Source organism: Drosophila arizonae, chromosome 2 (assembly GCF_054131065.1).
Source record: "Drosophila arizonae isolate 15081-1271.41 chromosome 2, UAZ_ARI_1.0, whole genome shotgun sequence".
Lineage (NCBI taxonomy): Eukaryota > Metazoa > Arthropoda > Insecta > Diptera > Drosophilidae > Drosophila > Drosophila arizonae.
The window spans coordinates 10,318,336-10,330,408 of record NC_142922.1 but is presented as its reverse complement, the minus strand read 5'-3'; the positions used below and the strand labels follow the sequence as shown (position 1 = coordinate 10,330,408).

The window sequence follows — 12,073 nt, the reverse complement described above, 5'->3', positions numbered from 1 at the left end:
AAGCCTGCCTGCTTGCATTTAGCTCGTTCAATATCTTCGAGCTGCGTACTTGGCATGACTATCGATACTATTGATCGTGCAATCGATTATTTTTAGTTTGTTTTTCTGTTTTCTTCCAAGACAAGAGTTTTACTATTATGGCTGCCTCAACCAATCCTGAAAAGAATTCAGAGCTTAAGCCGCCTCCTGGGCTAAAGTCCTTGATTGATCACTTAAAATCAGTCTATCCAGATCAACCGAATCCTCTGCAAGTGACGACACTGCTTAAGTATTGGCTGGGTGGCTCCGATCCCCTGGACTACATAAGCATGTACAGCAACAAAGGGCAGGGCGAAGGCGATGCAGAGCGAATACCACCGCATTGGCATTATGTTAGCTTCGGACTCAGCGATCTGCATGGCGATCAGCGCGTTCACCTGAAAGAAGAGCACACCACTCGTTCAGGCATGGGCTTCGAGCTAACATTTCGGCTGGCTAAGACAGAGGCTGAGCTGCACAAGGAACGGGAATGTCCGGATAAGCCACTCAGACCGCCCACCTGGCCTGCAAATCTGCTGCAATCAATTGCGCGTTATTGCTTTCAAACTGGCAATGGTCTTTGCTTTGGCGACAATATTCCTTGGCGCAAGGGATTGGATGGCAGCGCCGATTCACGAATGCAAAGCTTACTGGTAGCACAGGATCCGCAATTAGGTTCGATTGACACGCCTTTTGGCACAGTTGACTTTTGCCAAATAGTTGGCGTTACTGAGGAGGAACTGGAGCAGGCCTCACGCTGGAACGGTCGTGGCGTCTTGAATTTCTTAGCTAAGGATGTGCAAACAGGCGGCGAGTGGCTGGTTACCAACATGCAGCGCACCATGAGCGTGTTCGAATTGTTCCCAGAAACTTTGCTTAACCTTCAGGACGACCTGGAGAAACAAGGCTCTGATTTGGCCGGCGTTAATGCTGAGTTTACATTCCGTGAACTGAAGCCAACCAAAACAATTAAGGAGGAAGTAGACTTTCAATCTCTGAACGAGAAATGCGCCAGCGAAGAGAACAATCGACCCTTGACAGAGTCACAATTGAAGCGCGAGGAGCCGAGTTTCCCCCAGTCCATGTCGATGAGCAGCAACTCGTTGCACAAATCATGTCCACTGGACAATCAGCCACAGGCGCCCGACTGCATATCGCTAGATGGCATTGAAATAACACTAGCGCCCTATGCGGCCAAGTACTTGCTGCTGGCCATAAAGGTAAAAACGCAATGGAGTTAGATTCGATATATAAAATGATGAAATGCATATTTTTCTTTTCAGGATCGCATACGACACGGTCGGCATTTCACGTTCAAGGCGCAACATCTGGCTTTGACTCTGGTCGCCGAAACAGTTACAGGCGCTGCTGTTAGTGTGAGCGAACCCTATGGCGTGCTTGGCTATTGGATACAGGTGCTGATACCAAATGATCTAGTGCCGCGCATGATGGAGGCATTTCGCAATTCACAGCTCGATGGCAAGACGGAGCCAACGCAGCGTCTGGAATTCGATTGGCCCGATAAACACTTTAAGCTAATTGTAGATCAGCCGCCCTGCTCTCTGGTCCCCACGGCCATGTCCATTGAGGCGGCGCCTGTGAATTGAAGAGCGACTCTCAAGCCTTATTCTTAGTATTATAAATTTAACTAAACTGAATCTTCCACTAACACGTAAGTCTTAAATTTTACTATTATATCGAATATATTATATAGTATATAGTACACACATTTATGCGAAATAAAACTCAAAAAGTATTTCATCAAAGAAAGGCGCCACAATCAAACTCATCTTGATGAGTAGCCATGTCTGGCAAAGCATCTGCTTCTGCTGCTGCTGCTGCTTTGATGTGTGGCTATCATAACGGACATGACCAATTTGTGGTACAAAACGAAAGTGTCTCAGGGTTGTGCTTGGACAATGGACTTCAGTTTTCAATTCTGCGAATTGAAATCAATTTAAAATATTTCGGAATGAAAAACAGTCGCGATAAAAATTCATTGATACATTGGCTGCACAACAGTTGATCAAATGATTTAGGCGAATTCAAACGGATGCACCTCAGTGATAGACACTGCTCTATATGTGCATATCATTTGATGGCTTCTGTTTTCTCTCTTTTGATTATTTATTTACTTTTTTTTTGTGACCATCTTCTTCGCGTGGCGGTTGTCAACGCAACCGCAAAGGCAGACGCAGCCCTCTTCAACGCCTCGTTTTGTTTACTACTGAGAACACTCACAATCACACGTTGTACGTCTCCGATTAGGCGCCTCGTGAGTGACAAATTTTTGCAACACAAAAAAAAAAAAAAATATATATATACATATATATATAGAGAGAAGAAAAAAGCTGCTCGTGGAAAATAATTGAATTATTTTTCATTCCGTTGCCGGCAACGCAAGCGCTCGGTCGTGTTCCTCTGCTCTACTCTCGGCTATCAAATCGACTGCGTCTAGCAAAAGCCACAGCCAGAGACGGCGGTACGCGCCATCCACTCGCCCAGGGGGATCTACGAGACTTCGTGCAACTCGACCATCGGCTGCATTTAAATCCATTGTAAGACCAATTGCACTAAGAACACGTTTAACTGTTACCATTATATTAGGCTGATTCATTGCGTAATCATGAGCACACTTCGATTTTTTATTCAAATTGAGACCGCCCCCCGCTGGGCGACGCCTGCGTCCAACACGTGAACATTGATAATGCAAACACAAAAACAGAAACATCAAATAGATTTACTACTTTATAGTCTGGAATGTACATATATCGCTTTATAGTCGACTTTGACTTTGCTTTCGGCAAAACTTCTCTTTTGTTTTGCTCTCTTTTGTTTTCTTCTGTTTTGGTTTTGTTTTGCCCACATTTGCATGTAATTTGTCAGCGTACAAATTCTTGCTGACAAAAGTGAAATTTAATTTATATATATGCATGTATATACATTTCAATTGATATGCTCATATTAATATATCAAGTGTGTAAATTTCCATTAGTTCCATCCGTGACCAGAAGGCATTCTATATATAAATTTATATCAATAGCAAATTGATATTGAGTGAAAAGGTTTGCAGCCTTAGGCTTAAAGCAATGTAGAAATTCACATGCACGTGGATATGATTCATATTTGCTATAGCATATTTTGTTGTAATCTAATGCTTACACTGTTTAACAAATTTATTCTTTGAAGGGAGCAAATACAAAAAATTAAGTGCAACGTGTCAACAATTTCCAATTAGTCTAAAGTGAAAGTCTATAGTGATATTCCAATACTTGGTAAAACAGAAGAACACGATTTTTAATCAGCAATATATTCTGACTTGTTCTTAGCAAACTCAATCCGAATCTGAAAGTACAATATATCTTGTATCTTGAAGATTCTGTGAAGTGAAAATTAAGCATTTTATATTTTGCAAAGTGTACAAGATTTTTCAAAAATATTGGTGTTTATACTACTACAAAGTACGTACATATATAATTTATACATACACCTACACTTATTTTTAGTATTCAAAGCTTCTATAACCATACTCTCAAGTTCTTAGTGACAAGATTTAGAGTCAAAGGCAATAAGAAAACTCTTTGAAAGTATGTCCTATTATAGAGCCTAGTTCTATGTGCAAAGTGAAAAATTAAATTCAGATATCTTCTAGATCCTTTCTCTCTTAAAACATTATTTTAAGTCTAATGGCTGCACAACATATTGTGCATTCATAAAATAGGCAAGAAAATGCGACAACAGAGCAGAACAAAGAACTTGTAGATAAAATGCAGAAATATATATTTTTACTAGACTGATTATTATATTAAATTAATATATTTCCTCGAACTCACTTGCCTATACTGTAATTTCGAAATATACGAAATTAAAATTAAATAAATTGTAGAACGCAGTTAACATAAACAACGTTGTCAAAAAATATTGCTTAGCCACACTTTCAGTTTAAAGCCAAGAATGTGCCAACCACGCAATCTGTTCAATGACTGAAATACTTGAAGTTCAAGTGCATTCGAGTCCATTGCATCCACATAGAGGCAGTATCTCAATTGTACTTGTAGAAAGCGCGTCGTGCAAATAATGATAATTACAATTAAATCTTAAATCGTGTCGGTTTATGGTTCAGCAGCTGTTTGAGAATCCGTAGAACTTGCACTGATTGGCCATAAACCGCATAGTCGGATCATATCAGATAGTGCCGGAGACGACAGCGAAAACAAAAACGACAACGACGAGCGACAACGCGACGCGATCTGTAATCAGTTGAAATTTCAGAAACCACACGTTTTTTACATCTATGGCGACAATGGCTGAGAGTGAGCCGCTAGACGGATCCGTTAGCCAGCCAAACGGGCGCATTATCAGTGCCGAGGAGCGTGCCAATGGACACGCATTGAAGACCAGCAACGGTCAAGTTCATCGAGCCGCATCCAATGGCAAGATCCAATCGAATGGCATGCAAGAGCATATCGAGGCGCCCTGCTGTCGAGATATACACGGCAAGGAGCCGCCGGATGGCGGTGCACGTGCCTGGCTGGTAATGGTTAGCGCATTCCTATGCAACGGCGTCATCTTTGGGCTAATCAACACATATGGCGTACTTCACAAGCTGCTGACGGAGCGGCTGACCGCCCAGGGCGATGCGGAGGCCAACAGCAAAGCGGGTAAGTCCACGTGTCAAACAGCACAAACAACTAAGGGCGCTGCAGTTGGCAGTGCTCGACTAGAAGATACCCCGGCAGTCGGGCAGCTGAGAGTCCAAATATTTAAATAGGCAACCAATTCCTTTAAATGTGATCAAAAATATTTACATAGATTATTTATTATATATATTACACATTCTTCTGTTTGCTACGCATATTTAACCATAAACAATATACCCCGTTTACCCATTACCAATGTGCTTGGGGCATTAACACAAAAGGGTTGACTGCAATCAATTTGCGCTTGGGCCTAATCCCTACCGAGCTGTGCCAAAGGCAAATTGATTCGGAAATCGTGACAATCCACGATTGAAAGCAATTATGCAGAAAGTCCAGCACTGATTAGATGAGAAATTAACACTTGTCATAGGCGTGCGCCAAACTGGAATGGGGTACCAAAGGCTTGACTGGACTTACATAGATATATAGAGTTGTGTAAGCCAGCAACATTGATTTTCTATTATATTAACATTCATTTAATTACTCCCGCCAAATAGATAAATGGACAAATATATTTATACTATTTTAATAGCTAGAGAATCCCAGTTTAAATAGGCTTTTGGCCATATTTGCAGTTATCAAATTAGTAGCGAGCATTGGGCAGTCACTTTTTGCCGAGTGTAACATTTCTATTTATTTGCCAAATGACACCGAATTGACAGCATTCCGCATTGTCGACTAATTACTTGCGCTACATTTATACGAAAATGTTTACAGATTTATGACCCTGAATATTTACATATGTGATAACGAATCTCTGTGCTTAGCAAGATAGGCAGAGTATAATATTTAAATATATATATATTGATATATGTATGTTATAGAAATGGATTGCGCATTGCCAAATAAATATTCGTATTTATATTTGCATATTATTCACATATATATTATAACGTTATCAGACAAAAAATGAACATAATGTTGTTTCATATAAATAATAATCAAAGATCTTTTTTATTTTTATCAGAGTTTAAAATGATAACGAACAAGTTCTGAAATAATATGCTGAAGTAAAACTTGAACTAAAACAAAATGCTTATAATCTAAGCGTTTTCATCAAAAGGCCTAAAACATAATTTGAGAAGATAAGAATATGGATGATAAGGGTCATAAGCAGACATCTCCTACACATGATCATGAATTAGATATACTTGAGTGTTAAGCACTGTTTAAGTTGTGCATTTGATTTAAAAATATTATTTAAAATATGCTAGTTGTAATTCGACTTCTATGATCAGTTTTCAGCATTCAAAATTCTATAAAAATGTGGCGCAAATTCGATCGATGTTCGCCCCACAGCGACTATTGAATATTCTAATTAGAATGTAGACATGCTCGACATGTGTCCATTTGTATCGTATGTAGGTGCCAACATATTAATTACCAATTGATTACAAATTTATTTTTGCTGTGCTATTGACCAAATGCTTGATGGAGGAATGTGCGATTCAAGTGTTGTAAGAGCTGCGGTCATACGAGCCAAAGAAGTATTTCTATCCAAGCTTGAGTTCAACAAAACTTTGCGCATGTTAGTGCCGACAATGTTCGTGTGTGTGTGTGTGTGTGTGTGTGTGTGGATGTGTGTAGTTGTACGACGTCAAGTGAATTAAATTGCTGAAAGTTTATTGGATCACAAAACGTTATTCAACACCGCGACGGCAATGACGATGTCAAGTCGCTGGAGTCGATGAGAGTTCAAAATTGAGCAGAAGAGAGCAAAAGGTCGTTTGCTGCGAATAATTTTGCGTGCTACGCACATGCACACACACACACACATGCACAGACATAGTGAGTGTCTAGAACTAGTACATATTTCTATTGGTGACGTCTCTCAGAGAGCTCAATTGGTTTAAGATTTGTTTGTCAAGGTTCGACGTTGCGTATACGCCGCGTTTGGCGCCTGTATGGAGCAAATGCTTGAAAAGAAGACCAGTTGCATTGGCCAAAGACAAAAGCCGACACCAAAGACGGCCCGGCTGAGCATAATGGGCACAATTGCGTATGCCGCATGCCGTATGCCACATGCCGCATACCTCTTGCCACATGCCACTGACCCAGTTACTTGCTAGACTGGCGCTGGGAAGCCCCACAACTGGCGGCGCTTGACAGCGATCCTCCAACGGGCGAGAGCTGGGCTAGCCGTTGACTTGGTTGAGTGGCATTAGTTCCGCCATATGATTAAAGCTTCACGTAATCCGAGTCCAAGCCGTCACATTAGGAACCTGTCACCTGACCTCTTCCATATATACATATATATATATATATGTATATGTATATACTATGTATATAATCTGAGCTAATCAAAGGTTGAGTGTGCCGTATAGAAGAATTGATAACCCTTTAAACTTATTGAAATTAAACGCCATTTCATTTAATTCAGGTCGATCACCCTATGATAGCGACGCTTCGAATTGATGTTGACGTCATTGTTTTTTATTTTCATGAATGAAATAACAATATTATATTTAAAATATTTGCATAATTGTGTATTAGAACAATTAGAAAGAGACAGAGTTCAAATTATTTGTCGTCAACTAAATCAAAGATGATAATGATCTTTGATGTTTCACTATGTTAGGCAGATAAGCAAGCAATATATATTTAATAAGGATTATAATGCTTAAGAGTATATATTTTATATTATTATAGTATTTTATTTATTTTTATACGCCTTTTCTTAAATAAAAAATGTTTGTCATGTCCGCCAAAAAAGAAAACTTGATGCAATGCTGCCTTTACTGCCGTCAGCTTTGTTTAGTTTTATTTTTATAGACCTTTGGCAATGTTTCAGAATGCGAACAGTTGTGTGGCTATTATCTAATATGTTGCACATGAGAACTGTTCTCTCTCGCTCTCTCTGCCTCTCTCTCTCTCTCTCTCTCTCTCTCTCTCTCTCTCTCTCTTGCGCGCTCTGAGCTCTCTCTGTAACTACATCTAGCCGGCTCCGGCTGTGCCATTGACATTGAATGTTTTGCCGTATTCTTTGCCCTGTTGCTATAGCACCCCGAATTGCATGTGTATTTGGCTAAATGCAGCTGCAGGTGTGTATGTATGTGCGTGTGTCCGTGAGTGCTTGCTGGCGTATTGATTTCATAGCTTGCTTGGCGGAATCCTATTTTCTTGCCAAATGTAGGTCAAGTCTAATTTTAGTGTAATGAGCCCAAGCATGAAATCTAATAAAAGAAATTTCAATTTCGTTTTGCTTATACGCATCTATATTAAAAATATTAAGTAAATTACTTGATCTGAAAAGTGTTTTTCTTTTCCTTGTCTAGGGAAATTGTAGACTGTAAACAAAATTACATCATTGTATATTATATATCGTTGTATATTATATATTTAACCATAATTTTTACTTTTGTCAGTATCTTCCCGGGTTCGACCAATATTGACATCTCATATGCAATCTAGCTTATGTATGTATACGTAATATAATCTTAGGGAAGTCAGAGCAAAACTGCTGATTTGAGCTGAGCTAATTTGAGCTGTTGACAGCTGCATTATTTACATGTGGCCATGCTTAACGATTCAATGTGTGCTTTAACTTAATACACATTATCATGGCTTTCGGTTATTTGCGAACTCTTATCAAAACTGGGTCGTTCATTGAACAAAGAATTAACCCCAAACTGTCAGTTAGGTGTTGTTAGGTATTACGTTTAATCGCATCGCTTACCATCAGTGAGATTAACGACCGACTGCAACTGCAATTGGATTTATGAAATATTTGTGCCAATTACCAATGCGGAACTTTGAGCTATATGTTACATATATGTACTGTACATATATACATATATCAGCTATATGAACTATAGTTAAGTTCGACCCACTCTTATGGCTTGATCGCTGACTCAGACAACGCGGCAAACGCTCAATCGAATTAGGCGTCGAGAAAACTCTTTGACGATCGGCGATCGACTGGAAAAAACAGTTCATTTCACAATTAACCGCAATTGCGTGAGATTCGATTTAATAAATGCTATTTGTCGGCATGTTAGGTTCATTCACAATTAAACAATTGGCAAAAAAAAAACACTAAAATTTTTTAAAGCAAACGAGGTGTCGAAGAGCAATTACCTCTTGCGGTCTATAGTTGCATAATATGATATTCGTATCTGCTGAGATATTAGATATCTTCAAATGCATTGATTCCTATGCAGCAATTCAAATTTCAGTGGAACTTGATAATTTATATATGCATATGATAATACAATATATTGAAAAGCTGAGCTAAAATGAATTGGTTTTTTATTTTGCATATTATTAACATAGTTTTTTATATTTTTAATGAAACTGTTTCTCAGCTCAAATTACAATTTTGAATTATAGCACTATAAACTTTCAGAAATGATTTAAAATGAAAAAATCTTGAAAATCTTGAGTCTTGAAATTTTGAAAATAAACGAGAAATTTTTAAAAAGCTCCTATCGGCTAAATAGTTTATTTCTGAGAGCTTTCACTAGGGTGTGCAATAAATTAAAATGAAATAAAACTCGTTTAAGATATATTAACCAACTATTATAATTTTTATACATGTGTACATACATACATAAATACTAATATCTCTTCTGATAGTTCAGAGAGTTTTCATTTACTCCTAATAAATCCAAATTAAATAAAACTTGCTTAAGATATATAAAAAGAAACTTTTATAATTTTAATACACACATACATATATGCATACTGATATTCACCTCTTCCTCTGCAGCGCTGGTTGGCTCGCTGGCTATTGGCACCACATTCTTCTTGTCGCCTGTCGCTGGCTGTCTGACGGACAAGATTGGCCTGCGTCTGACCACCTTTATTGGTGGCATGCTTGCATCTGGCGGACTGTTGCTGTCATCCTTTAGTACAGATAATATCAATTCCTTGTACTTTACGTATGGCATCATGTTTGGATTGGGTGGTGCCTTGGCCTACACGCCCACGCTGGCCATATTGGGGCACTATTTCAAGCGTTACCTGGGCAAGGTGAGCGGCTTTGTGACGGCGGGATCAAGTGTGTTCACTGTTATACTGCCACCGGGTCTGGACTGGCTGCTGGGCAGCTATGGACTGGAGGCAACGTTGAGGGTGAGTAGCTCCATTAATTCATTAATTGATTTGCATTTTATTCAAGTTGATTTTAACTTGCAGATCATGAGTCTTATGGCTGCATTTATTATCGTCTGCTCCTTTGTGTATAAGCCGCTGCATTTGCCCCTGCACGTGCCCAAGAAGATCGGACGCTCTCGCTTGGCTGTGCTTATGCGTTCGGTTATCAATGTGGAGATCTGGAAACGCAAGCGCTATGTCATCTGGGCGCTGTGTGTGCCATTGGCTCTCTTTGGGTACTTTGTGCCCTATGTGCACATGATGAAGTTTGTGGAGGCCTCGTTTCCCGGCCACGATGTCAACTTGCCCGTCATGTGCATTGGCGTCACCTCTGGCATTGGCCGTCTCATCTTTGGCGTCATTGCCGATATGCCCGGCGTGAATCGAATGTATCTGCAGCAGCTGTCGCTGGTCTGCATTGGCTTGGTGACTCTGCTGCTGCCCCTGACCAGCTCCTATGTGCTGCTCGTCACCTTTGCTTTGGTTATGGGTCTGTTCGATGGCTGCTTCATCTCCTTGTTGGGTCCGATTGCCTACGAGATCTGTGGACCGTCGGGCGCCACACAAGCCATTGGCTTTCTGCTCGGCCTCTGCTCGCTGCCCCTGACCATTGGGCCGCCCGTTGCCGGCATGATATTCGAGCGTACTGGTTCGTATACGCTGCCATTTATACTAGCTGGACTGCCGCCTCTGCTCGGCTCCTCGATGCTGTTCCTCATGCGTTGCGTTAAGGATGAGGACGTGGCCAAAACTACAAATGGAGTCGCAGGCCAAAAAAATGGCGACATTGAGAACTCTTCCAATGGCGATTATCGCCTGAGTGGTCTGTATTTAGTTATATATGTGTTATATATTTGTATAAAGCTTTAATTGATTTCGGTTATTTTTTCAGCTGTCAAGTCGAGTGCTCCACTGATGGGCCCCGGCGAAAATGGTGCCTCCAATGGTTATGCTTTAACCAACGGCTCAGCAAGTGGTGCGTATTACATCAATAAATTGCTATATGAACCTTCTTTAACTATATATGTATATATTGCATGTTCAGCTGCCAAGTCCGTAGGCTCGACTGACCATCCGAATGGTCTCAATGGACATGCCAATGGGCATGTGGATGGGACAGATCCCACAACTGGTTTGTACACTGAATCTCTAAGCCCACCCAGCAACGACTTCGGTCAACGCCTCTCTAGTATTACTGCCTGCTGCTCTGCAGATATATGCATTCATCCCAGTAGCTCGACTAACACCTATTATTCGAAACCCATCTCATCTCACACTGCTTTGCTTAATCGCAGCTCGAGATCTCAAAGCTCATTTGATGATTTCAGCAAGCGCCATTATAAATATTCAATTTATTGAGCTCGTATTTGATATCTTCAAACTGGTTTTGAGAAAATTGTTAGCTGTTAATTATTAATTAGTTGGTTAGAAAGCTCTTAAACTTTCATTGTAGTTGTGATACTGGTACTTTTGTTTCGTTTTTATATTTATAAGACTGGCCTTTGTAATCGCAGCTAAGCATCGATCTAATTTGAGGGAAACATTTATATTTCCAGAATGATCCATTCATCCTTGTTGCCAAACTCACTCACGCATTTGCATCCATTCGCCCCACTATTTTGTATTTCATAGTAGAGATAAGCGCTTTTAGATCGTAAGCTGCACCGAACTATCTTATGTAAATAAATAAATGCAACTAAATTTATAAGATTTTAGCATGTATGTACATATATGAAATGCAGTTGATTGCAGTGTATTTAAGTTTGCTTTGTATATTTGAATGGACATCATGTGCTGCTGCATGGAGAAGTTGTAGTTGTTCAGCTATTGGATTTCATTAACTAACTTTGATAATCATGTAAATCTTTCAGAGAAACTCACCGACACGCCGGGATCCTAGACAAAGTCGCTGTCGTCTACTCAAAACTCAAAATTCCACACAAAACTTTACCATTGAAAATTTTCTGCCATTTTAAATCTATGATCATATCGCTAACCAGCATAAACAGATAGAGAAAGAGGGAAGGAGAGAGAGAGAAGTGTTCATTTCATTTTTTGACTACTGTACATAGTGGGACGATGTACAAATATTATGACGAGACCCTCTGTTGGAGAGACTCCTGTACTTGTAATACTTATTTTTGCATAAATGTATACTAATTTAGGCTAAGACAAATTGAAAAATTTGCAAAATAAACAAACGAAAATTATAGAAAACAAAATGAGTATTTTTCTCTATCTTTAATAAACTATAAATATTT

The 12,073-nt window shown here is 39.7% G+C and overlaps 2 protein-coding genes across 4 annotated transcripts; both read left to right on the top strand.

Annotated features, from left to right (window-relative positions):
* The first annotated feature begins 69 nt into the window (after positions 1-69).
* Positions 70-4,431, top strand: Su(fu) (suppressor of fused domain protein). Its single transcript, XM_018000976.2, has 3 exons — positions 70-1,238; positions 1,302-1,690; positions 4,291-4,431. Exons 1-2 carry the CDS (start codon positions 138-140, stop codon positions 1,623-1,625), a joined length of 1,425 nt encoding a protein of 474 aa, XP_017856465.1. The 5' UTR covers positions 70-137; the 3' UTR covers positions 1,626-1,690; positions 4,291-4,431.
* Positions 3,939-12,034, top strand: kar (monocarboxylate transporter 10-like protein kar). 3 transcript variants are annotated; one of them, XM_018000722.2, is made up of 6 exons: positions 4,313-4,679; positions 9,427-9,791; positions 9,855-10,635; positions 10,705-10,788; positions 10,858-10,944; positions 11,684-12,034. In XM_018000722.2, exons 1-6 carry the CDS (start codon positions 4,313-4,315, stop codon positions 11,710-11,712), a joined length of 1,713 nt encoding a protein of 570 aa, XP_017856211.1. In that variant the 3' UTR covers positions 11,713-12,034. The 3 variants fall into 3 exon arrangements, with proteins under 3 accessions (XP_089318501.1, XP_017856211.1, XP_089318500.1); XM_089462374.1 differs by having other exon boundaries at positions 11,369-12,034; XM_089462375.1 differs by having other exon boundaries at positions 3,939-4,679; positions 10,858-12,034.
* Positions 12,035-12,073: the final 39 nt, after the last annotated feature.

Bases quoted from the DNA above. Each gene is read 5' to 3' on its own strand.
- kar (XM_089462375.1), top strand. From the start codon at position 4,313: ATGGCGACAATGGCTGAGAGTGAGCCGCTAGACGGATCCGTTAGCCAG. The intron at 4,680-9,426 runs GTAAGTCCACGT...CTTCCTCTGCAG, and splicing joins GGAGGCCAACAGCAAAGCGG to CGCTGGTTGGCTCGCTGGCT. The intron at 9,792-9,854 runs GTGAGTAGCTCC...TTTAACTTGCAG, and splicing joins GACTGGAGGCAACGTTGAGG to ATCATGAGTCTTATGGCTGC.